Genomic DNA, 26,973 nt, shown 5'->3' with positions numbered 1-26,973 from the left:
TGTCATTCCTCTAGAATTTTGTATGCAATCAAATAGTTATTAAGTTTGGGACTTACACTCTCACATGTAATAATAGATATTCCTAAATTATTATCTAAACGAACCGCTTTTGCCTATGAATATTATAATTTCACCACATATCCTTGGTTTTCCTTAATGGATTAAATGGATAGGCTTAACCCTATCTTACTAGAGAAGCAAGAATAACATTCATATACAACGAATTTGTTGTAAGCTAGATGCCAATGTGCACCTACTTTAGGTTCATTCATACTTCTTATGTATGTCACACACGCTAGGGTTACAAAGACATTAAGGGTGATGCATACAAAAATTAAATAGATCTTAGAACATAACTGAATAAAAGACTTGCATTAATCAATTCCAATAAAAAAATTGATATTCATCTTAGAACCCTAATCAATATGTGTTTAGTTACTCATGGTAACAAAAGACAAATTAGAAAAGAAATAAAACATACTAAGAACAAAGGTTTGGGAGAGAGACTCCTCTTGATGCTCCTAACACTTGCCTTCCTCTTGAACCGTCAAGTTATGAATGAGAAATTGTGAATAAAAACTCTTGTATTTATAAGCATATTTCCCAATGGGTTTGGGCTTAAAAACTGAGTTTTTTCTTCTAACCCGCAAAGAAAATACAACAAAAATATCTATTTTACCGGAACATCATGCACCTCGCACGTGGCAGCAAACAAAGAGCATTTTCTCTCTGTTTCACGCGCCTGGGGCACGCGTCTCGTGTGTGGCTTCTTTCTCCTGAGCCAATTTCGCCTTTTTCTTTGTCTTTTTGAAGTTTACCTTATCCTCTTTAGTCTTGGGACTTGGAACAGAATTTCCCCAACTTGTAATGTCTCCAGAGGCCTCTTGAATCTTCATTTCATGTCTTCCAAACTTCTTTACGGTGTCATTCTTAGCCGAATTACATGATTTTTCACTAAAAGACGCAAAAACACCCATGAAATTGTATGTTTAGGGAAGAAACGTAATTACATGACTCGATTTGAAAACTTTACAAAATATCTCTTAAACCATGAGCAATTTCTCTCAAAATCCTTTTTATTAACTCAATTATCTATTATAATGACCGAAAAATATGCTAAAAATAACATAAGATTATATGTCATCAGTAACTAGGCATCACAAACCACGAAGAAAGCCGCATGAGAAACTAAACAACAATCTTCAACTAATTATCAAATATCTAAAACAAAATAAAAATGTGTTTTTTTCTAAAGAGTTGATGGTCGGATTAGGCAAGTGTACCAAATCGTTTGCCAAGTAATTAAGTGATATATGAGTATCGTATCCACAGGGATTGTCGTTTCGTCCAAAAAATTCATGTTACTTATTTTAAGTTGATGATATAAAATAAAGAGTTAAGGGTTAAGAGATTGCAATTTTTATCTGTTTGCAGCAGAGCAAGTTACCTGTTTGTGGTTGCATAAATGTAACAGTGGTTAGAGGATTTTTAGAATCCTCCCTATTTACCTGTTGGATATTAAATTAACATATATGTCGTATCTAGTTATTCTAAGTGATCTATCTATGTGATGAGTCTGTGGGGCGTTACTACCCTAGTCGGTTGTCAAGTTGCACCTGGTGATCGCACGGTGATCCTTGCGTGCGGGGTCTTACTCTCTCAGTTGATTTAGGGCTATCCCTCCGATGGCTAATTGCACCTGCTGGTCACACGGTGATCTTTACGTGGGGGTCTTGTTATTTCAAACAAACTTAAATTGGCGTTCCAAGATTTCCAAAGGCAATGAAGGTTACGCTAAGGTTATACACGTGCTACGGTGTAAGGTTGTTAGTGTGGGTCCTTGATGTGCGGATTAGGCAAGTGAACCAAATCGTTTACCAAGTAATAAAGTGATAAGTAGAGTATCGTATCCACAGGGATTGCCATTTCGTCCAAACAATCCGCGTTACTTATTTTTGTAAGTTTGACGATATAAAAGATCAGGGTTAGAAATCATGCAATTTTTATATGTTTGCAACAGAGCAAGTTTACCTGTTTTTGGTTGCAGAAAAGTAATCAGCGGTTAGGATTCTTCAAATCTCCTCTGTTTATATTGTTGAATATTAAATAACAATCATGTCGCGTTTATTTATCTTAGGTAGACTAAACAAGTGATGAGGTCGTTGGGACGTGACTAACCTGGAAGGTATGAAGCTGAACCTACTGATCATACGGTGATCCTTACGTCTGGGGTCTATAAATCTCGGTTAACTAGGTATATCCCTCCTAAGTCTGGTTGCATCTGCTGATCGCAGGGTGATCCTTACGTGCAGGGTCATAAACTTAAATTGGCATTCCAGATTTTCCTAAGGCAATGAAGGCCAACGTTCCATTAGTTCGGTCCATCTATGAATCTTTGGACACTCATAGCACACTCTCTTTCTACTTTTAGTAGTTCTACCCACGGGCAGCCCTATCTCGTCTACCTTACCAAGGGTTTTAAGAGAATAGTTCTATCTAGGTTTATTCCCCGGAGTCGCTTGTTTCCTTAATTACTAACCAGTTACATCCTAGGTTCAGCAGAGTTACTACCTAGTCTTAGTAATGTCACCTCCTAAGTACTTACTACTAGGGTCAACTCTCTTTCGGTATCTTTCACTAGTTACTAACTAATTACATTTTAGACAAACAATTACTAGTATAATGCTATAAATATCAAGATATAAGCAGCAAGACGGTAATAACAACGTTAGGCGCCCTGTCACAACCTAAGTACCTAATCTATGGTTACACTACTTTGAAATAAATAACTAAATAAAACTTAATAGCAAACAAAAAATAAATAAAATATAAACGACATTAAATTAAATAAATATCCAACAAAAATAAATAGAGGTTCATCTTAGAACTTTAACCTAAAAAGATTTAGTTACACATGGTAACTAAAAACAAATTATTAAAGATAAAAACATACCCTAGAAAATCAAGGAGAAGATAGAAACTCTCCTGAAACTCCAAAGTTGCATTCCTCTTGAACTGCCACAGTTCTGAATGAGAAAATCTGAACGAGGAAGGCTAGTATTTATAGTGAGAGTTTCTACCGGGGTTTGGGTTAAAAGTGCAAGCTTTACCCAACACAGAAGCAGGAAAAGACGCTTGTGCCCCACATTTTTGGATGCACGGGGGTGCATGGCTAGCACCCTAGGCACATGGAAAATGCTCTAGGCGCATGGCTTGCAAAATCCATGCCCTAGGCAATTTTTTCATGCGCTAGGCGCATGGTGCTTCTTCCTGGGTCCAAATTCTCCGATTTTCCGTCATTTTAGGTCTTCGTCTTCAAATAACTTGCCTCGAAACTAGGGAACAAAATTCCTCCCTTTTGTAAGTCTTCTGAGATTTCTTGAATCTTCATTATTGGTGTACCTTCACAATTCTTCATATGTTCTTGATTTGCCGATTTGCATGACTTCCTCATGAATTAATTCAAAAACCCCCTAAAATTGATATGTTTTGGGAAAACTAGAATTACAGACTTAAATATAGAAAACATTACAAAAGTCCCGAAATCATAGACAATTGTTCTAATACTCCTCTTTTTTGTTGCTAAAACCTACTGAAAATAACTGAAAAACATGCTAAGAATAACGTAAGTTGATTTATCATCAGTTCTAACCAATGTTCATGTAGGTCAGCCCATCCATGAATCTTAGGTATCTCAACTCACACTCTCCCTCTCGGTCGTTCTACAAACGGGCAACCCTATCAGCGCCTACCTAACCAAGGGTCAAGAAGAATGGTTATGTTAAGTTTATTTCCTTCAAGCAGTGCTTGTTTCCCTAATCTCTAACTAGTTACCTCCTAGGTTCAGCAGAGTTACTACTCAGTCTTAGTAATGTCACCTCCCAAGTACTTACTATAAAGGTCAACTCGCTCTCGGTATCTTTCGCTAGTTAAAAATCACTTACTTCCTAGAAAGATAGTTATCAGTATAAGGATATAAATATCAAGATATAAGCACCCAGATAGTGATAACAATGTTAGGCCCTGTCATAACCGAAGTATCTAATCTGGGGTTGCGACTACTGCAAAAATAAACCTAGGTTAATAAAACTAAGGCTTAATTGCATGTTTGATCCCGTATGTTTATTTTAGTTTTCAACTTGGTCCCTTATGTTTTAAAAGTTTTAAGTTGGTCTCTTACGTTTTAAAAGTTTCAAGTTGGTCCAAAATGTTACTCACGTTGGAATAAGTTAGTCCCTTCAGTCACTTAACTTATTTAGAAAATCAGTTTTAAAAACATTATTTTAATTTTTTTGTTTTGTTAAACTCAATATCATGTCGCAGAATGGACTAACTTATTCCAATACGAGTAAAGTTTTGGACCAACTTGAAACTTTTAAAACGTAAGGGACCAACTTGAAACTTTCAGAACATAAGGGACCAAATTGAAAACTAAAATAAACATAAGGGATTAAACATGCAATTAAGCCTAAAACTAAGTAGCTAAAAGAAAATAACTAAATAAACGACGTATAATTAAATAATTATCCAAAAAAATAAATAGAGGTTCATCTTAGAACTCTAAAATATAACTACTTAGTTACACATGGTAACTAAAGACAAGATACAAACAGATAAAAACATACCCTAGAAAAGATAGGAGAAGATAGAATTCCTCCTTGACTCCTAGAATCACCTTCCTCTTGAACTACTATAAATTTGAAGAAGAAATTATGAATGAGGAAAGTGATATTTATTGGGAAAGTTTCAACCGGTTTTGGGCCAAAATAACAGGTTTTCCAGGGGCAAAAAAGTCACAAAAAGTGACTTTTTCGTAAGTCACCATGCGCGGGGCACATTTTCCATGCGCCTGAGCGCATTAGGCTTAGAAAGCCATGCTATGGCGCTTCTGTCATGGACCAGGCGCTTCAGTGCAATTCAGTGTTGAAACGTCTGTTTTCTTCGCCCGTCTTGGTGTTTTCTTCAAAGTAAGATCTTTTGGAACTTGGGAACAGAACTCCTCCCTCTTAAGGTCTTCTGAGGCATCTTGAATCTTCAATCTTTGTCTTCCCTAGGACCACATAAATCTTCAGATGTCTTGCTTTGCCGATTTGCATGATTTCTTCGTGAATTACATTAAGAACAACCTAAAATTTCTATGTTTCGGGAAAACTCTGATTACATATTCAAATATAGAAAACATTATAAATATCCTGAAATCATAAGCAATTACTCTAATACTCACCTGTTTTGCTGGTAAATCCTACTGAAAAACATGCTAAGAATAACGTAAGATGACTCGTCATCACAACCTTAAACTATTCCTTGTCCTCAAGTAACTAAAACAAAAAACATAAGTTATTCTTTGCATTTTTTTTAAAGAATAACATACCTTTCCGGGAATTGTGTTCAGGACGTCTTTCATCACATTCACAACAGAGCAACAACTAACTTACCAAGTTACATTCAAGCGGGACTGGCTAGAAGAAAGTACTATATTCTCAGCCACTCTTTTCTATGATACACATATGTATCACCTAAATCCAGTAGGGCTGGTCACGACATTTGCCCATTCCAGTCATCACATGAATGTACCTTGTTGTAATTTTGAGACAATTCTAAACAAACAGTCGAAGTTAAACTATATACACACTTTTAGGACTTTAAGGGTTTTAACTTGGCTTAGGTTAAGGGTGAATATATTTGGGAAAGCAGGCTAAGAAAGAAACTTTGAGTTAGTTCACTAACCTAGGGATTCCTACTAAACATTGATGTGTTGCCAACCTTTTCTTTCCTTGAATCAGTCAAGATGGGTAAAACAATAGAAATATTTGTCTTTTTATTTTTTGACAGAAATATACATTTTTTTAAGAGACCAAAATTTTTGGCTCTTGATTTTTTTTTCTTTCTATTTTTTGTTGCTTGTAGATCCATGGTCATCTACATTTTTTTATTTTTTATTTTTCAGACAAAATATGTTCTACTGTTACCCCACCCCAAACTTAAGATGTTGCTAATTCCAAAGAGCAACCCCAAACTTAGCTTCAAAGCATACGCAGTCAAAATAATTCATATCTAACTCCAAGTGAAATCAAACATGGTAAATATAAAGTTCAGGACTGTGACATGATTCATCACTAAGTAAAACAAAAGAAATTTTTATCTGGAGACTCAAAGTGGTTTCACAAAGGATAATAAGAATAATCAGGGTGGCTAGAAAGGCTCAAGGTACCAAAGAAAAATGCCTCGTCTGTATTATAATCTAACTGATCGTCCGTAAAGAACGGCCGCAAATTCGAGCAAAAATAACATTCATATGGAACACTCATATATTGGAAGTATTTAAGTATCTAAACAACCTATAATGGATATGGAAATATTTGGCTCTAAATCTCACCGGTTATGCTATTCGGAAAAGAGATGGTGATCCTATAAGTACCTTCACTAGCTAGTTCCAGAAAGTATCGTGCTCTTGAATGTAAGGGTCAACTAGCCTCCACCATAAATGCTTGAAATGACTTCCTAAGACTAAAACTGTAACACCCACGTCGTGGCTTTCGATATCCCGCTAGGTGGATACGAAAGGTTCCCGACCTAAGGGGAACGGTTTAAGCCGCAAGGGACCCCCACGACAATAGTAGGAACCGAAACACATCGGAATGAGAGGGATCCGGAGGCCGTGTAGGTATGGGACTACATGGTTGAAGGAAGGCTTATAAGAATTGTTAGGTACTACCCATATCAACAAGATGCATCTTCTTTTCGGGAGCTCAATCCATAGGAACTCCACAGTTAAGCGTGCTTGGCTTGGAGTAGTACTAGGATGGGTGACCTACCGTGAAGTTTCCCGGTAAGCATGTGAGTGAGGACAAAGCATGCTGAAAAGACTCGTGTTGGTTTGTGGGGTTAGTCGGCAGTCCTGTAAGCAGTCTGGGATGTTACAAAAACAAAAGTTAAAGCATAAAAGAAAAGGTTGTATATGTAAATGCAAAAGAATAAAATTTTATAAGATAATACTGAGGAATTGATTGATACATTCTAGAATGAAAAATAATAATTAAAAAATTGATTGATACCTTCTAGAATGAAAAATACATAAAATAATGCTGATTGGTTGACTTTCAACCAAAGACTCAATTCAGGACCACTATAAATACACCTTCTCATTGTTTGATTCTTCATCATCAAATACCTATCCCTAATAATGGCAAACAACAAAATCCCTCCCTCATTTTTCTCCCCTAACTCCAAGAACGAGTCCTCAATTAACAAGCACGTGAGATTTTCAACACATTCAGGCAACTCCTCTGCCATGGTGGGAGCCATGAGAGAAAACGTGGTTTCTCACGCCACTACCACAACCAACGACACCCCGATGGTGCTCATACCATCACCTGCACAAACTTCCACTAAAAAACGCAGGGGTAGACCCTTGGGGTCTAAGAACAGACCCAAACCACCAACCAATTTCAAGGAAGACAGAAATACCCGTATGGAAATTGTTTGCATTGAGATCCCAACTGGAAGAGATATTGTGGGGGCACTAGTCAAGTATGCTCGACGTCGTCAAGTCGACATGACAGTGCTGAGGGGTAATGGGTTTGTCTCTCATGTTACCTTTCTCCGCCCAGAATCTCGTGCCCATGTTCCCCCCATGGTAGGACCATTCGAGATGACGTCTCTGTTTGGAACATATTGCGGTCATGTTCCCTCCCAGTCCATCAATGATCCACCATGTTCCTCTTTTTCTATTTTCCTATCTGGCAATGGTGCACGAGTGTATGGTGGAATTGTTGGAGGGGAGGTCATTGTTGCTAAACCTATTTGGATTACAGCCGCTCTTTTCAAGACACCTAAGTGCTATTAGGCAATCTTTAGCAATGGACGTGATGGTGAACACAACAACAACACCATATCGTTCATGTGCTGGACAATGATAACTACTAGATAGTCAAAGTCTCTTGTTTGTGTTCCATTTGTTGTTTTCCGAGTCCCGTCAAAGTTTGAATAAAATAGACTTAATTTATTGTTTTTATATCTTATTTATAATGAGAGTAATAATTTAAAATTTGAAAGTCGTATACTAATAATTTATTCTATACCCATTCATTAAATTGTCAAAATTACGCACCTACGTGCATGAATGTAACAATATTTCAAACCAAAATTTATTTTTAGTTGGGGTTGTGTATTATGTGGTCACCATTTCTAATTTTTCTTTCTTTCTAGAATTGCACTATGTGGCATAATCTCATTAGGTCTCTTTTTACAATTTTAAGAACGAATTTTTTTATGCATCTAACATGGCTCATAAATAAACCCTTTTGAGACAATTCTAAACAAACAGTCGAAGTTAAACTATATACACACTTTTAGGACTTTAAGGGTTTTAACTTGGCTTAGGTTAAGGGTGAATATATTTGGGAAAGCAGGCTAAGAAAGAAACTTTGAGTTAGTTCACTAACCTAGGGATTCCTACTAAACATTGATGTGTTGCCATCCTTTTCTTTCCTTAAATCTGTCAAGATGGGTAAAACAATAGAAATATTTGTCTTTTTATTTTTTGACAGAAACATACATTTTTTTTAAGAGACCAAAATTTTTGACTCTTGATTTTTTTTTCTTTCTATTTTTTTGTTGCGTGTAGATCCATGGTCATCTACATTTTTTTATTTTTTATTTTTCAGACAAAATATGTTCTACTGTTACCCCACCCCAAACTTAAGATGTTGCTAATTCCAAAAGCAACCCCAAACTTAGCTTCAAAGCATACGCAGTCAAAATAATTCATATCTAACTCCAAGTGAAATCAAACATGGTAAATATAAAGTTCAGGACTGTGACATGATTCATCACTAAGTAAAACAAAAGAAATTTTTATCTGGAGACTCAAAGTGGTTTCACAAAGGATAATAAGAATAATCAGGGTGGCTAGAAAGGCTCAAGGTACCAAAGAAAAATGCCTCGTCTGTATTATAATCTAACTGATCGTCCGTAAAGAACGGCCGCAAATTCGAGCAAAAATAACATTCATATGGAACACTCATATATTGGAAGTATTTAAGTATCTAAACAACCTATAATGGATATGGAAATATTTGGCTCTAAATCTCACCGGTTATGCTATTCGGAAAAGAGATGGTGATCCTATAAGTACCTTCACTAGCTAGTTCCAGAAAGTATCGTGCTCTTGAATGTAAGGGTCAACTAGCCTCCACCATAAATGCTTGAAATGACTTCCTAAGACTAAAACAAAAGTTAAAGCATAAAAGAAAAGGTTGTATATGTAAATGCAAAAGAATAAAATTTTATAAGATAATACTGAGGAATTGATTGATACATTCTAGAATGAAAAATAATAATTAAAAAATTGATTGATACCTTCTAGAATGAAAAATACATAAAATAATGCTCATTGGTTGACTTTCAACCAACGACTCAATTCAGGACCACTATAAATACACCTTCTCATTGTTTGATTCTTCATCATCAAATACCTATCCCTAATAATGGCAAACAACAAAATCCCTCCCTCATTTTTCTCCCCTAACTCCAAGAACGAGTCCTCAATTAACAAGCACGTGAGATTTTCAACACATTCAGGCAACTCCTCTGCCATGGTGGGAGCCATGAGAGAAAACGTGGTTTCTCACGCCACTACCACAACCAACGACACCCCGATGGTGCTCATACCATCACCTGCATAAACTTCCACTAAAAAACGTAGGGGTAGACCCTTGGGGTCTAAGAACAGACCCAAACCACCAACCAATTTCAAGGAAGACAGAAATACCCGTATGGAAATTGTTTGCATTGAGATCCCAACTGGAAGAGATATTGTGGGGGCACTAGTCAAGTATGCTCGACGTCGTCAAGTCGACATGACAGTGCTGAGGGGTAATGGGTTTGTCTCTCATGTTACCTTTCTCCGCCCAGAATCTCGTGCCCATGTTCCCCCCATGGTAGGACCATTCGAGATGACGTCTCTGTTTGGAACATATTGCGGTCATGTTCCCTCCCAGTCCATCAATGATCCACCATGTTCCTCTTTTTCTATTTTCCTATCTGGCAATGGTGCACGAGTGTATGGTGGAATTGTTGGAGGGGAGGTCATTGCTGCTAAACCTATTTGGATTACAGCCGCTCTTTTCAAGACACCTAAGTGCTATTAGGCAATCTTTAGCAATGGACGTGATGGTGAACACAACAACAACACCATATCGTTCATGTGCTGGACAATGATAACTACTAGATAGTCAAAGTCTCTTGTTTGTGTTCCATTTGTTGTTTTCCGAGTCCCGTCTAAGTTTGAATAAAATAGACTTAATTTATTGTTTTTATATCTTATTTATAATGAGAGTAATAATTTAAAATTTGAAAGTCGTATACTAATAATTTATTCTATACCCATTCATTAAATTGTCAAAATTATGCACCTACGTGCATGAATGTAACAATATTTCAAACCAAAATTTATTTTTAGTTGGGGTTGTGTATTATGTGGTCACCATTTCTAATTTTTCTTTCTTTCTAGAATTGCACTATGTAGCATAATCTCATTAGGTCTCTTTTTACAATTTTAAGAACAAATTTTTTTATGCATCTAACATGGCTCATAAATAAATAAAAATGTGATTACTATACCATTATATATTTCCTTGGAGCGATAATCAGAGAAAAACGAGGCTAACAGAAACCAACCAAAACATAATAGCTTGAAACCAAAACAGTTCCCTTTTGGAGAACACGACACCACCATGAAATACAACAACCCCCCCCCCCCCCCCCCCCATGTTCCCCCCATGGTAGGACCATTCGAGATGACGTCTCTGTTTGGAACATATTGCGGTCATGTTCCCTCCCAGTCCATCAATGATCCACCATGTTCCTCTTTTTCTATTTTCCTATCTGGCAATGGTGCACGAGTGTATGGTGGAATTGTTGGAGGGGAGGTCATTGCTGCTAAACCTATTTGGATTACAGCCGCTCTTTTCAAGACACCTAAGTGCTATTAGGCAATCTTTAGCAATGGACGTGATGGTGAACACAACAACAACACCATATCGTTCATGTGCTGGACAATGATAACTACTAGATAGTCAAAGTCTCTTGTTTGTGTTCCATTTGTTGTTTTCCGAGTCCCGTCTAAGTTTGAATAAAATAGACTTAATTTATTGTTTTTATATCTTATTTATAATGAGAGTAATAATTTAAAATTTGAAAGTCGTATACTAATAATTTATTCTATACCCATTCATTAAATTGTCAAAATTATGCACCTACGTGCATGAATGTAACAATATTTCAAACCAAAATTTATTTTTAGTTGGGGTTGTGTATTATGTGGTCACCATTTCTAATTTTTCTTTCTTTCTAGAATTGCACTATGTAGCATAATCTCATTAGGTCTCTTTTTAAAATTTTAAGAACAAATTTTTTTATGCATCTAACATGGCTCATAAATAAATAAAAATGTGATTACTATACCATTATATATTTCCTCGGAGCGATAATCAGAGAAAAACGAGGCTAACAGAAACCAACCAAAACATAATAGCTTGAAACCAAAACAGTTCCCTTTTGGAGAACACGACACCACCATGAAATACAACAACCCCCCCCCCCCCCCCCCCCCCCATGTTCCCCCCATGGTAGGACCATTCGAGATGACGTCTCTGTTTGGAACATATTGCGGTCATGTTCCCTCCCAGTCCATCAATGATCCACCATGTTCCTCTTTTTCTATTTTCCTATCTGGCAATGGTGCACGAGTGTATGGTGGAATTGTTGGAGGGGAGGTCATTCCTGCTAAACCTATTTGGATTACAGCCGCTCTTTCCAAGACACCTAAGTGCTATTAGGCAATCTTTAGCAATGGACGTGATGGTGAACACAACAACAACACCATATCGTTCATGTGCTGGACAATGATAACTACTAGATAGTCAAAGTCTCTTGTTTGTGTTCCATTTGTTGTTTTCCGAGTCCCGTCTAAGTTTGAATAAAATAGACTTAATTTATTGTTTTTATATCTTATTTATAATGAGAGTAATAATTTAAAATTTGAAAGTCGTATACTAATAATTTATTCTATACCCATTCATTAAATTGTCAAAATTATGCACCTACGTGCATGAATGTAACAATATTTCAAACCAAAATTTATTTTTAGTTGGGGTTGTGTATTATGTGGTCACCATTTCTAATTTTTCTTTCTTTCTAGAATTGCACTATGTAGCATAATCTCATTAGGTCTCTTTTTACAATTTTAAGAACAAATTTTTTTATGCATCTAACATGGCTCATAAATAAATAAAAATGTGATTACTATACCATTATATATTTCCTCGGAGCGATAATCAGAGAAAAACGAGGCTAACAGAAACCAACCAAAACATAATAGCTTGAAACCAAAACAGTTCCCTTTTGGAGAACACGACACCACCATGAAATACAACAACCCCCCCCCCCCCCCCCAAGGAGTTGTTACGAAAAAATATACTATTTAAAAGATATATGTATTAATATCTCTATCTTATTTCCTCAATTTTTGTTGTTGTTGATAAACTGCTCGTAGCAAATTCTCATTTGAAACTGTTTTCTAATTTTTTTTTAAGTGTGTAAGAGCAAATGCTAAACCTGTTTGGTGCACATGATATGATTAGAAAATGGGCAATGATAGAATATGATAGTGACATGATAAATATTTTCATGTCATGCATTTGGTGCACACATGATAAGAAAGTTGATAACATTATTTTGTCTTATCATGTGTTTGGTGGAACTTGTAATTGACATGATACTGTCTGACCCTTCATCATACCAAATTCATTGTCTTTGAGCACCATCGACAAACCTCCATTTCCAATCTTACGAAGCACCTCACCCTAAACTCTTGACCCCACCAACTACGAAAGCCATCGCCGCTGGCATAACAACCCACGTCTAGTGTTGCCGGCGTAGAAATAGTTCATGATGCAACAATCAAATCCCCAATTCACATGCAGCATCCAATTAAAATTGATTGGGAATAAAAAAATCATATCCTTTAATTAAAATTATGTTTGATGTCGTTAAAACAGTTTGGGAACAAAAAATTGAAATAAAAAAACCCAATAGTACTGCGACTCTGATTGAATTGAAATAAAAAAATTGAAAACGAAAAAATTGCTATTGAAGAGAGGAAAGAGATATGAGTGAAGACCGACGAAAGAAAATGGAGGTATAGAAGAAGATCAAGAAAATGGAGGTAGAGTTTGCTATCAGGTTAAAAAAAAAATAATCTCATTTAGTTATAACAAATTTATTAAATCAATAACTTTTTTTAAAACTCGTGATTTTTACAAAATTCTTATAAAATTAGTATAAAAAATATAAAATTGGTAGAGTATTTAAAATAAAATAAAATCTATATCAATCGATCGATATATATAAAAGAAGAGATAATTAAGTTTTTAGTCCCTATAAATATTGACAGTTTTGTTTTTAGTCCCTACAAAATAAAATCACACTTTTTGGTCCCTGTGGCATTTTCTTTAAGCATTTTAGGGACCAAAAATGTTAATGGAAAAATTTTATAGGGACTAAAAATGCTGATGGAAAATTTTATAGGGATTAAAAAATGTGATTTTATTTTATAAGGACTAAAAACAAAATTATAAATATTTACAGGGACCATTTACTTAATTAACCCTGTAAAAGAAAAGAAAAAGAGAATATATAGGGAAGGTGGTTGAAGAAGCAAAGGACTTTGGGTATATAGAAGTAGAGTGTAAAGCAGCTGCTACGTTCTGTTCATCTCTCTTTCTCTTTTTCTCTCTCTTTAGAATGGACATTGATTTCAAAGAATACCAATTACGCTGTGAACTCCACGGCCACGAAGACGACGTTCGCGGAATAACCATCTGCGGCGGCGACAACGGCGGAATAGCAACCTCATCGCGTGACAAAACGGTTAGGTTATGGACTCAAGATAATCGCAAATTCGTCTTGAACAAGGTTCTTGTAGGTCACACAAGTTTTGTGGGACCTATATCATGGATTCCACCGAACCCTGATTTGCCACACGGTGGTGTTGTTTCTGGTGGCATGGATACTCTTGTGTTGGTTTGGGACTTGAATAGTGGTGAGAAGGTGCAGAGTCTTAAAGGTCATCAATTGCAGGTTACTGGTATTGTGGTTGATGATGGTGATCTTGTTTCATCTTCTATTGATTGGTAGGGTTTTCAAATTCTATTTTAGTTTCAATTCTATGTTTACTTGATTTCTTGTTTTGTAATTTAATGTATTGAATCAAACATCGACAATTGTTTGGTCTTAGTAGTAAGGGATTCAGGTGCTTAAGTAAGTGGTGGGAGGTTCGATCATGTTTCTTGCGTAGGGTGAAAACTTGGTTCAATTTCGTTTCGGAGCTGAGAATTCACTTTCTGTGCTCCACAGGTTCAATGACGGAGATTAGTCACCATTATACGAAAGTGGAAATTGTTGGGTCATGAGGGGAGCCAACCTTTTTTGATTTAGATCGACTAAATTATTTAAATTTTATTGTACAACTGTAAGATCAGCGCTTTTGTGTGGGATAAAAGTGTTGTGCAGTAAAGAATAATAAGCCTAGTGGAGATGTGGATGTTATGAGAGAGAGAGAGAGAGAGAGAGGGAGGGAGGGAGGGAGGGAGGGAGGGAGGGAGGGAGGGAGGGAGGGAGGGAGGGAGAGAGAGAGAGAGAGAGAGAGAGAGAGAGAGAGTAGATAAGATGGTGGAAAATTTGGCTTAAGTGGTTTGGGCATGTAGCCGGAGGTTGTGTAGAATTTTTAGCAAGGAGAGTAGATCAGATGAAGAATAGTCAAATCACTAGAGATAGAAGAAGACTTTGAATAGCTATTAAGAAAGATCTAGAGATTAATGAATTGGATAGAGATTATATATGATAGAGCATTATAGTGTCGTTTTATCCATGTAGCCGACACTACTTAGTGGGACAAAGCTTAGTTGTTGTTGTAGATCAACTAAGTTATTGTTGTTTTTGTCATTATTTTGTAAGCATGATGATACACTTCTGAATGTTAGGTTGTCTATATGTAAAATTTTGCATCTTGATTTTTTAGTCTTAATAACGTAGTGCCTGAATTTCTTGTGTAGTACTTTGAGGAGGTGGAGGAATGGGCAATGCATAGAGACATGGGAGGCTCACAAGGGGCCGATTCAAGCAGTTATAAAGCTACCCACAGGAGAGCTTGTTACAGGTATTTATACATTTTCGGTAACAACTTTTCATTATCACTTGTTGGGTTACTCTCAGAGTCATGTGAAGTTCACACCATTTGAAATGTTATTGGACTGAAGTGAGTTTGTTAACTTATTTATATTCTCACATATTAGGTTCAAGTGACACTACTTTAAAGACCTGGAAGGGCAAAACATGTTTACATACTTTTCAAGGACATGCAGGTTTGCTTTCCCATCTTTAGACAGACATTTTAATTTTTGATTTTGTCATCGATTTATAATGGATAGCTTATAGTTTTTTGTTTGGTTTATTTCTCTCATATTTCTATGAGTGGCGAGGAATGGTAGACTTTGTTTTCTTTATATTTTGGTCCGTGCCTTCGATTTTAGGACATAAAGGTCTTAGCAATAATGTTTCCTTGTGAACATGATTTTGGCAGTCATATTATATTCTTTTATGCTGCCAGGGAGTGCGGCATATTTTTGCTGTTTTAGTGTCTTAACTCTCAATATAAACTAATAACACTACAAATGCTAACCTTTGAGGAATGTACAGATACTGTTCGTGGCTTGGCTGTGATGTCTGATCTTGGAATCCTATCTGCATCTCATGATGGGTGGGTTCATTTCTGCACATGCTCCTCTAGATTTAATAAATATTGAATGCCTTGCTCTGCATCAGGAAATATATATAACCTGCTTGACTTGTTTCTGTTACTACAGTTCTCTGAGATTATGGGCAGTAAGTGGTGAAGTGTTAATGGAGATGGTTGGCCATACTGCAATTGTTTATTCAGTTGATTCACATGCATCAGGACTTATTGTCAGTGGTAGCGAAGACCGTTTTGCAAAAATATGGAAAGGTGATGATTTCTTTTTATTTGATATTATCTGCATATATTGCTTTAGTGATGTACTCAATACTGTTGAGTTTCATGGCTTTTGTTCTTTTTTAGTGTCCTTAGGGAGCGTAAGAATTAATCTTGGTCTGTCTTCATTAAGTTTATGGGGGAATTTTTTGTTGTGGGGGTAGGGGGTGTCATCCCCGGCCAACAGTTGTAAGAATCTGCTTGATATTCTATTCTCTTTGGCCACAGCTCAGCTGCAACTTTCACAATCCGTAGCTTCAGGATTAACATTTTGGTTTTTTTTCCAATATCTACTGTTATTGCAACTTATTTCTATTTTATATCGAGGTATAACCATATAAACTAGTTTGTTTGTTTAATTTATTTTATAAGAAAAAGAAAATGGTCACACGTTTTGTTTCGTATATCATATGAATAGACCTGTCTCTTCCATTATCACTGATCAAATTGCCGTGCATGTGAGGCATCTAGGGTTTTAACTTTTTAGCCACTCGAACGCATCCGTTTTATTTAGCATTGCCGATAGTTTTAGTTTTTTTCGCCACATCTCAGGGACTTGTTGCTCGGAATTAGTGATGGCAAAAAAATCCGCACCCGTGGATATCCACGGATAAAATCCACCACGGACACAGCGGATACCTTAATGGATATCCATGGATAAAATAAACGGATTTTTTACCTACCCGCTAGTTAATGGACACGGATGCGGATTTAATGGTATCCACACCCGCGGATATCCATACCCGCTATTAAACCGAGTAAATTACATAAATAACCTTTATACCATTCAACTTCCTAAGAAAAAACCCTAGGTATTGTGAGTGTTATTAGTTATTACGCTCCTTTAAAAGAAAGTGAAAGTGGTTGGGATTGTTGATGCAAGAGCTTTGTTTTTGTTGAATATGATGAACTTTACTTATGCTTTTGTTAAATCAAAGAACTTTATTTTTATCAAATGTAAGGGACTTTATTTATGTTTTTGTTGGGTCAATGATCTTTGTTGTTTGTGTAATGTATGGATATTATGTTTTGCTAAAAAGAAAAGAAAATGCATGTGAAGAACCTTTGTTTCTAAATTTTACCTAAAAAAAATTAAACAAATTTTTTTTATTTTATTTTTATAAATGTTATCCATGGATATCTGTATAAACCCGCGGATACCTCAAAATCCGCGGATTACCCGCTAAACGGATATCCGCACGGATATGGATAGGGTACGGATTTCATATTTATCCAACGGAGCGGACACGGATATCACACTATCCGCATCCATGGATATCCATGTACATCCCTACTCGGAATTTTGAATTTTTTTTGTCTACATTTTTCAGATGGAGTTTGTGTTCAGAGCATAGAGCATCCTGGTTGTGTTTGGGATACAAAATTTATGGAAAATGGGGATATTGTGACAGCATGTTCCGATGGAATTGTACGCATTTGGACTGTAAATCAGGATTATTTTGCTGACCAGCTAGAGCTTGATTTATACACTTCGCAACTTTCTCAATACAAGTCTAGTAGGTATGCTTTTTTGTGGGCTGTCATAGTGCACTTGTTATGCCCGTTTCATCAGCTTCTCTTATCCGTCCATACTGTGAATTTCTTAACCCTAGTTTTCAGTCTGAAAAATGTGGTTCATTTGTCTTCCGTGAATAACTGATTTCATTTTCTTGGGAACTTTTACTTCATGTAAAGTAGATCCATATGTATTCCTGTTTTTGTTTTGTTTTTAAAATTTTATTCTATAGATTACTTCATACTTGAAAAAATTATGTCTTGCTATTACTGATGAACTCAGCTTCATCTGTTAATTTATGCTAGAAAGAGGGTTGGAGGATTGAAATTGGAGGAGTTACCAGGCTTGGATACACTGAAGATCCCAGGTTTGATTTGAACTCTTTTTTAAGATATAACTAGTGATATCTGATGATCTGATGATTTGGTTTGAGTGATTTTTTTCCTTTTGTATTGTGTTGATAATTTTATACATAATCCGACAACCCATCTGGTTGTGAACAGGAACTTCTGATGGCCAAACAAAAGTTGTCAGAGAGGGAGATAACGGAGTTGCGTATGCATGGAACATGGCAGAACAGAAATGGGATAAAGTAATTCCCTTAACCTCTGTAATTCTGTTCCCTTGATCAATCCCAAGTTCTGCAGTGCCAAATATAAAAGATTTTACAGTCGGTAATTTTACTAACAAATTATTTTTTCCTAAAGATTGGTGAAGTTGTTGATGGACCTGAAGAATCAAATCGCCCTCTCTTCGATGGTGTTCAGTATGATTATGGTCAGGTTCCTTATTTTTCTCTTGACATTTGATCACTTTGTTTACCTTCTTTACACTCATTCTAATAAAGTTTACTTTTGGCTATTCAGTGTTTGATGTGGATATTGGAGATGGTATGCCTATCAGGAAGTTGCCATACAACCGATCAGGTACAAAATTTACCCACGATGTTGCAACTTTAATTGATTTAATAATGTTGAGATTGACTATCTTGGGCTACGACAATTGATGTTACTGTCTGTTTGTTCACTTAAGTGCGTTGAAAAAATGAATTTATATGGTCTTTGGGAAGTCAGTTAAAAACATGTTATTGTTTATTGAATTATTTCAATAGTTTCTCACATTGTTCAAATTCATTCTAAGAACTTAGAACAGTGGATGAATTTATTCTTATAATCATTACAGTAGATATTAATATTCTGAAAATGAACTTTTGGGTCAAGTCAACCAACAACTGGTATGTTAGGCTGTTTTTATTTCCAAGAGGCAAATTGCATATGTATACGCATACATGCTTGCCTGCTCAATGTAATAAAAAAGAGAGTAGTTATTTGGCTCTATCTGTGAATAAAACTGGTGCGGACTATTCATATTTTTGTTTCTTTTGCATTTCAGTTTTGCTTATTCCTTGACGTCTTAAGTCACAGTACTTTAGATTGTAGAGAGAAATTTGTTAGGACTTTAGATTGCAGAGAGGAATTTGTCAAGCTATTCACATAATATTTTCATTTATTCTCTTGCGACGTGACATTAATATCATACCTTTTCTGACGAGTGTTTTCAATTTTAGGGCTTAGGAATGATGTGTTAGGTTTCAAAGACTTTATACTTGATGTACCAACCTATTTAGTCTGATCAGTTACTTTCTTGCTCAATTTCTGCTTTTGGTTTTCTTCTCACTTGCAATTGTTAATCTTGTATTTATATGCTGAGAATCAAACCTTTTGCCCTCGTTACGCAACCCTATGAATTTTGCTTTGCATTCTTTGTAGTTTGTATGCTCCAAAAGGTTTGTCTATGTTACTGATAATCTGCTAACTAATAAAGAAAATTGAAAAAATGTCTCCAGATAATGCATATGATGCTGCTGATAAATGGCTACTCAAGGAGGGTCTTCCTCTTTCTTTTCGTGAGCAAGTCGTACAGTTCATACTTCAAAATACTGGACAAAAAGATATTACTTTTGATGCTTCATTTCGTGATCCGTACACCGGCTGTAAGTACAATGTTATATAATAATAATAAATTGACGGTGATCAATGATGTCTATTATCTTTGCAATCATTCTTTTTCTACTTTATGGTTATTGTCATTTTTTTTCTTTCAGCCAATGCTTACGTACCAGGTCAACCTTCTCGCACATCTGGTAATTAAAACTCACCTTATTTTGTCCTGCATGAATTCCATCACATTAATGTTTTAATACGTGCTTGTGCAACTCAGTACCAATTAACCTTGTCTATTGTTTTAACAACAGATATCTCTGCAAAGCCTACTTTCAAGCATATTCCTAAGGTGTGCTTTCATTCACATTGTTTTGGAAGTTGCTGATATAGTCTGGAGGGATAATTTTTAGCTCTAGGAGTTCAAGGCCTAAAAAATGTGGATGATCTGATATGCCTTTTACTGTAGTTATACACTTCTATTTTGAATAAAATAAAATAAAGGAATGCATTGTTATTTACTTTTGCCCAATACGTTAGTCAAACCCAGGTTATGTCGCAAAGGCGCAATGTCCTTAGTCCTAACATGCTATATTTTGTCACGAGGGCTACAAAAATTTATAATCTGATTGGTATGTTCAATGTTAAAAAGATAGGAGATTGTAGATTTTGTACTTTGGTATAATTGTGGTCTATGTATTCTTGTGTATTGGAGGTAAGGATACCTTGATTCTGTTCAAGGCCAATATGGCTCTAGGTGGAGCTCAATAACAAAAAATTATTCTGATAGATCTTACTTGGTATAACCTTTGCTGCAAATTTGTTTTCTCTTCAGGAAAATTGCTTGACAACGCATGCATTTTTTTGCAGTCTGAATTTAATTTTACTACTACAGTAATTATTTTTATAAGATGGTCACCTAGGTCAATATATCATCTTTATAGAGCATTGCTCAATGTACAAGTGTTTGATCCAACTTGTGGAATTGATTACTGTTTAAAATCGTGTGATTTTTTGTATTTTTGTAAATGTCCAATGCTCAAACCTCCTTATTGCAGAGCTACATAGTTTTTTTTTTTTTTTGACAAAACAGAGCTACATAGTTATTCATTCTTCATGGCAATTGTTTAATTTGATAGCTAATGCCCAGTTTTTTACTTCCATTGTCAGAAAGGGATGCTTGTTTTTGATACTGCTCAATTTGATGGGATCCTTAAAAAAATTGCCGAGTTCAATAATGCCTTATTGTCCGACCAGGTTGGCTACATGATTGGTTATTTTTGTTCTTTTTTCCCATTAATTATTAATATGTAATATGTAATGTTAAAACGGCTCCTTTTGGTAGTAGAAACTTAGGGGGTGTTTGTTTCATGGACTCAAAAATTATTCCTAGGAATAACATACCGTGGAATATAAAGTCGGGAGTTTGATTCCTGGGTATTTCTAAAAAAATCTGTTTGGCACACTCTTTAACATTCTTAGGAAATTTGGAAGTTATTTTTATTTAAAAAAGTATTTAAAATTCCACAGGATTCCACTTTCCACCCTTAACATGGGAATAATTTCATGGGAATTTGGAAGTTATTTCATTCCCAGGAACCGTTATACCCAAGATTAATTGTTTCTCAATCTTGTAACAAACATGGGTATACTCATTGCCCACCCATGTATTCCCAGGAATGTAATTCACCTACAATGTTAAGGACTGGGGAACTTTTCTAAATCCAATGTACCTATTGATCATCCTAACTTCACATACGATAAATATGCCTTTTGCTGTTAGACACGGGACCTACATTTAATGTTTGATATACAGGATCTACATTTGATGACGCCCTTTGATATAAAATATAAACCCTAGTCAAGTGAATTGTGTTTGATATTATTAGTGCCAGGATTTTCTGTGTCTACGGATAATAGAGCTGCATGTTTTAGAAAGCATGCTTGTGTGCAGCATCATTATTTTTCTTACTGTTATGATGATATATGAATTCGCAATAAAATTTTCTGAGTATCTGGTGCTATTGTCAATCTCATAGGGAAATCAGAAGTTGTCTTTGACCGAGTTGGATGTTACCAGACTGGATGCCACTGTTAAAACACTGAAAGATACATCATATTATCATTCCAGTAAATTTGCAGAATCTGAAATAGCCTTGCTACTGAATATGCTATCATCATGGCCAACCACAATGATATTTCCTGGTTAGTTGAAGTTTCTGAATTTTATTTCTTGTGTTGTGCTGTTATCTCTGTAAAACCATTGGATCAAATTTATTTTTTAGTATGCCTGCTTCTTAATCAGTACACTTCCCTGGTCTTAAGGAAAATGGTTTTCTTACTTCAGTGTTGTGCTTTCTGTATGCAGTAATTGATATTACAAGGATGGTAGTTCTTCACCCAGACGGGGCTATTGCACTTCAGAAGCATTTTGAATCTGAAAAAGGTATCAGCATTTCCATCATTTTGTTGTAATGCAATATTATGACAATAATAAGTTTAATTCTGTCTTTGCAATATGAGACACTCTTTTTACTTTGAAACTTATCTTTCTTCCTGTGCATTGTTTAATATCATTGGCAATGTTGTATGAGATGAAGTGTTGGCCATTTGTATGAGATGAAGCGTTGGCCATAAAAATCAACACGAAAGTAAATCAATGTAGTGGAGATCGGAATGTTGTGCTAGAGGTGTGCTAATACTAGACGAGTTACGGTTAGGAATGATAGTATTGTTGTAGAAAAGATGGTTGCATCTCAACTTTGGTGGTTTGGACATGTCTGGAGTAGACTTGTAGATTCTGAGTAAGGAGAGAAAATTAGATGAAGGTCAGGGCAATCGCTCGAGGTAGAGGAAGGCCAAGAAAAGCTGTAGGAGAAACCATAAAAAAAGTTTTAAGGTCAATGGTTTGGCTAGAGAGATAATTCATGATAGAACAATCAAATTCCATTTGATCCTTGTAGCCAACCTCACCTAGTGGGATAAGACTTAGTTGTTGTTGTTGCATGTTTCTTTCTTGTACTTTGCTGATGAGGTGAATGTTTCATTGATTTTCTCCCGTTACACGCAGACATTTTAATGGAAGTGATTAAGAAAGTTACCATAAACCCAACGATTCCTGCAAATCTGTTGACTAGTATTCGTGCTGTCACCAATCTCTTTAAGAATTCATGCTTCTACAACTGGTTGCAGAAGCATCGCAGTGAGGTCAGTATCATCATCATCATCATTACTATTATTATTATTTTCACCTGGATTATTTAAAGTTTATAAGAATTGTTTAGAAAACCAACATATATGTAGAAAATTTGTTGTTAAACATTTTTGTTTGAAAAAAGTGCTTGAACTGATATTTTCTCTAATTAATAGAGCTTTTCATTGCTCTGGTTTCAAGTATTACTAGCATATATATTTATTTCAATATATACATTGGCTTTTAATTAACTAGATTAATTCAACTCTCTTATACATTTTATGCCCCTTTTCTTATTTAAAAACCATTTCTGAAGAATCATGTGAATTGAATTTGTCTATCTTTTTTTGGTTAATTCTGGTGGTGGATCTTGGTCATTTACTTGTGCTGTGTCTGAGTTGCAGATTCTTGATGCTTTCTCAAGTTGTAGTTCATCTACAAACAAAAATTTGCAGTTATCCTACTCTACATTGATACTCAAGTAAGTCATTCTTTTTAACGATCACCGAAGTCTTTTCTTGACCTAGGTTGAAGCAACTTTGTTTTGGAAAATACCAATACATGTTATTGGTATTTAGCTGCAGAATTTCACAAATAGCCCTTGCATTTATATTTACGTATTATAATTTTTTTGTTTAGCGTTTCAAAGTTCTTGTTGTTCTTTGTGTGTTAATTCTAAATAAAAGATAGTCTCCTTGAAGTGCTCCCGTGTTTTCCGGTTTTTTATAACCCAAAAAAGATTTTTTTGAAGAAGAATTGCCCAAAAGAGATTAAAAGATGGTTTGAATATACTTCACGCCAGCCCTTATGAGAAAAGGAATGTTAAAATAGTATTGCAATGGGTATGGGTTTTTTAAATAATAACTAGTTTTGTAAGTTCCTTTCAAAAAACTAATTTTACAAGTTGAAATTTGCTTTTACTTCTCTAATTTTTCATTTCTTTCATTTAACTTCTCCCTATATACCCTTAAGCTTAAAAAACTTTCATAATTGAAGAACTCTAAATCTTTAAAAAAATAATAATTGAAGAACCCTTGATGGGAAGGCAACTACTGATAAGGATATTATGGGAAACCCCATATGGACGGTTTATGAAAGGAAGGCTAAGAAGAGTAGTGGCTAAATTTACTAGCGAGTAGGAAAATAGTTTAAATGAAGGGTAAAATTGGAAAGGAAAAATCCAGCTCAAAAGGGTGTAACCCCTTTATATATTGTTATAGAATAGATTACCAATAAAATATTCCTATTACTTACACCCTATTAATTACTTACTAATTACTTAAACACCTCACGAGTAAACTTAGCCTTCCTTTCATAAACCCTCCATATTTTGGTTTTGCCCAAACTACCCTTATCAGTAGTTGCCTTCTCATCTACCCTAGACAAGCTAAAATTATTTTAACCGAGAAGCTATTCCAAACTGGGCCTAAATAAGTTGTTTCCTTGAATGTGGGTGCATTTGGATTTTTTTTTTTTGCTTGGTGTGCCACCCCACCTAACCTCACCACCCAGCTGCATTAAGTATAGACAGTAAAGCGGTGGTGGTGGCTGTAGATATTTTGTTATTAGTTCTTGCTTCATAATTTTCATCCTTGCAGTGATTTGCTTTCAGAACTGCAATTTTATTGGTCCACAATGTAAGCATGCAATAACCTTGACTTTTGATGCGATCCTCAGTTACGCAGTGCTATTGATTGAATCTAAGGATCAAGAAGGTCAATCTCATGTTCTATCAGCAGCACTTGAGGTATGTCGTACACTATTTTTACCTGGGTTCAAACAACTCATCACCAAAACTTAGCACACTTGGTAAACCGACTCCATCAATTGCAGTAGGCTGTATCAAAAGCCAAAATTTCAATAAATAATTTTGAACAAAATGATTTCTCATTAAGGATTTTTTCGGTATCGGCATAGAATGTGTATTCCAAGAGTACTCCTCTTGAGATAAAATGAAACTCTTAATGTTGCATTTGGCACATAGACAAAACTGAAGGTAGCTTATTCTGTTTTGTTTTGTCATATCACTTTCCCTACTTTTGTCATGTTCTGCTGTGCATTTTATATGCACCAAATATAGAACAAAACCTGTATGTTATGTTCTGTCTTGTTTTTGCGTGTCAAACTCATGAGCACCGAAGCACTTGGAAAACCCTATAATTAAGCTAGCTATCAAAGGGGGAAGAATCAAACCATTTAAGTATTCAATGAGCATCACATACTAATCATTGTGATACCCAGACCTCTATCATAGCACCCACCCAATCCCAAAAACTAATATCCTCAAATTAAAGAAAAATCGCATCCTAATAGTCCTCAAATTGAAGAAAAAGGACAATATAGAATTGTTAACAAGTAACAAAAGTAACAAAAGATAAACATATTTTATAGGGAAATGCTAACAAGTGCCCCACACTTGTTAAGAAAACTAATATAGAATTGTTGTGTTGGGAAGTGGTGAAAATCCATTATATGTAATCTCTAATTTTTACCCCTAAATATTGCTAATTTGAGACTAATGAAAAGCCATTATTCAAAACTAAAGCTCCTCAAGATGCAGAGGTGCATAGTATCTCTACATTATTTAAAATATTGAATTTGGGTACTTTTAGATGTTACATTTCTGAATAATACCAATATGCATTTTGTTTTTGTTCAGATTGTCGAGGATGAAAACGTGGCACCTGATTCCAAATTTCGTGCTTTAGTTGCTGTTGGATCACTGGTATGTTTAAGTTTCTGTATCTCATCGACTTTTTTGGGCAGATAGTTTCTATTTTAGTTTTTCTGTAAGTCAAGCTGGTCTGCATGTTTATAGCTGTAACTACTCATTTTTGCTTGTTTGTTATAATCTGCTTCAGTGAAGCCTGATTATCCAATTCATTTATTACCGTTCTACTGTTGCTAACGAGTTAAGATTCTCTCCATTTGCTTAAAATAAATGGACAATATCATTTGGTTAGAGATAGATACAAAAAAGTATGTAGTGGGTTCCACCACTAAGTGGGTCCCACCACTATTAATTATTTTCAAACTTTGTGTCTTTATCTCTCCAAATGGAAGAAATGGAGAGACTTAATAGATGGAGAGGATCTTAACTCGTTGCTGACCTATTAGCAAAAACTGCTGTGTTGATTAGAGTTTCATATCCTAGTCAGTGGAACACCTTTGTTTTGGTGCACATGATTTGCGTAAGGAATGACATCCCTTTGGACACTAAAAGTTGCAAGAATGAAATAATATTGTTTATTCAAAAATAAAAAACAATCAAATCATAATGTACATACTTATGTTTGTTACCAAAATTTTCGTTGTCAAATCCTTTTCAAACAGATGCTGGAGGGTCTTGTGAAAAAAATAGCACTCGACTTTGATGTTTTGAGTATTGCAAAAGCGGCAAAGGGTTCTAAGGACTCCAAGATTGCTGAAGTAGGATCTGACATCGAGCTAGTATCAAAGCAAAGCTGAATCCAATTACTTTTGGGTTATTAATCTCTTCTATCAAATTTCGAAAAAAAATGAAGAAAAAGGAAGATTCATGCTCAAGTTACTGAGTACTGCTTACTGACCCATAATCAGACACGTGCACACATGGTTCCCTTTCATTATTCAGTGCATTTTGTATCTGACTGTGGGGAAAGGTGAATGCATCAAATGCAGAGTTAATTGGAATTGGAAATGTATGCATTGTACAGCATTATGATCTTCAGATTCTTATGCAAATTTTTTCTCATATTGATTTTTCTTTAGTATTGGTAAATTTAATTTTATATGGGTAGTCGGTCAAAATCAATCTTGTGACATTTTTGGTTTGGTGGACAAAGAGCGAACCATCTCTGACAATCTATTTAACATTGAAAATTCAATATTATCTGTTGCTATATAGACGTGTGTTAATCAGTGGGAATTGGATTATATGCAGTCAAGGATTTGTGCAGACCTTAGAGCCGATCAAGATTGGACGGCTGTGGTCGTAAGAAAGTTTTTGATTTGTACTTAATATGAAATTCTGATGTTAAAATATGGTCCTTCCGATCTTGATGAGACAACTTTGAACTCACTGCACGACTGCACCATAGAAAGAAACCCAATCCTTAATTGACATTTACGATGGTAATTTTCATACTTTGTATTAGTTTTAAATTTAGACAGGTTAGCCAAGGCACAAGTTAACAGGTCAATGATGGAATGTAGGGGTGTTTGCGGTGCGGTTTGGTTCGGTTTTGAGCAAAAAAGTCATCCAAACCGCGAG

At 35.5% G+C, this 26,973-nt stretch overlaps 3 protein-coding genes across 3 annotated transcripts; all 3 read left to right on the top strand.

The window, feature by feature from the left end:
• The first annotated feature begins 7,183 nt into the window (after positions 1-7,183).
• LOC146930975 (AT-hook motif nuclear-localized protein 17-like) lies at positions 7,184-7,846 on the top strand. The gene has a single exon (XM_085707625.1). The coding sequence runs from the start codon at positions 7,184-7,186 to the stop codon at positions 7,844-7,846; it is 663 nt and encodes a 220-aa protein (XP_085563751.1).
• A 1,930-nt stretch (positions 7,847-9,776) lies between these two features.
• LOC146930974 (AT-hook motif nuclear-localized protein 28-like) lies at positions 9,777-10,151 on the top strand. Its single transcript, XM_085707624.1, has one exon. It carries the CDS (start codon positions 9,777-9,779, stop codon positions 10,149-10,151), a length of 375 nt encoding a protein of 124 aa, XP_085563750.1.
• Positions 10,152-13,704: 3,553 nt separating this feature from the next.
• On the top strand, positions 13,705-26,604 carry LOC146930973 (transducin family protein / WD-40 repeat family protein). The gene is made up of 21 exons (XM_085702466.1): positions 13,705-14,195; positions 15,117-15,220; positions 15,357-15,425; positions 15,760-15,820; positions 15,927-16,066; positions 17,404-17,593; positions 17,894-17,955; positions 18,092-18,180; positions 18,296-18,365; positions 18,455-18,514; positions 19,435-19,581; positions 19,693-19,731; positions 19,843-19,880; positions 20,699-20,785; positions 21,568-21,733; positions 21,897-21,974; positions 22,599-22,735; positions 23,126-23,202; positions 24,399-24,468; positions 25,381-25,446; positions 26,055-26,604. Exons 1-21 carry the CDS (start codon positions 13,807-13,809, stop codon positions 26,187-26,189), a joined length of 2,274 nt encoding a protein of 757 aa, XP_085558592.1. The 5' UTR covers positions 13,705-13,806; the 3' UTR covers positions 26,190-26,604.
• Positions 26,605-26,973: the final 369 nt, after the last annotated feature.

This window comes from Medicago sativa, chromosome 4, assembly GCF_051527215.1.
Source record: "Medicago sativa cultivar Bolivia chromosome 4, Bolivia_mono, whole genome shotgun sequence".
In the NCBI taxonomy this organism is placed as follows: domain Eukaryota; kingdom Viridiplantae; phylum Streptophyta; class Magnoliopsida; order Fabales; family Fabaceae; genus Medicago; species Medicago sativa.
This window is presented reverse-complemented; position numbering and strand designations above follow the sequence as displayed.

What these genes read in the sequence shown, in the direction of transcription:
- LOC146930975 (XM_085707625.1), top strand. Translation starts at nt 7,184, where the DNA reads ATGGCAAACAACAAAATCCCTCCCTCATTTTTCTCCCCTAACTCCAAG.
- LOC146930974 (XM_085707624.1), top strand. Translation starts at nt 9,777, where the DNA reads ATGGAAATTGTTTGCATTGAGATCCCAACTGGAAGAGATATTGTGGGG.
- LOC146930973 (XM_085702466.1), top strand. Translation starts at nt 13,807, where the DNA reads ATGGACATTGATTTCAAAGAATACCAATTACGCTGTGAACTCCACGGC. An exon ending in TCGTGATCCGTACACCGGCT is followed by an intron (nt 19,582 to 19,692) that starts GTAAGTACAATG and finishes TTTTTCTTTCAG; the next exon opens with CCAATGCTTACGTACCAGGT. An exon ending in GCATTTTGAATCTGAAAAAG is followed by an intron (nt 21,975 to 22,598) that starts GTATCAGCATTT and finishes CGTTACACGCAG; the next exon opens with ACATTTTAATGGAAGTGATT.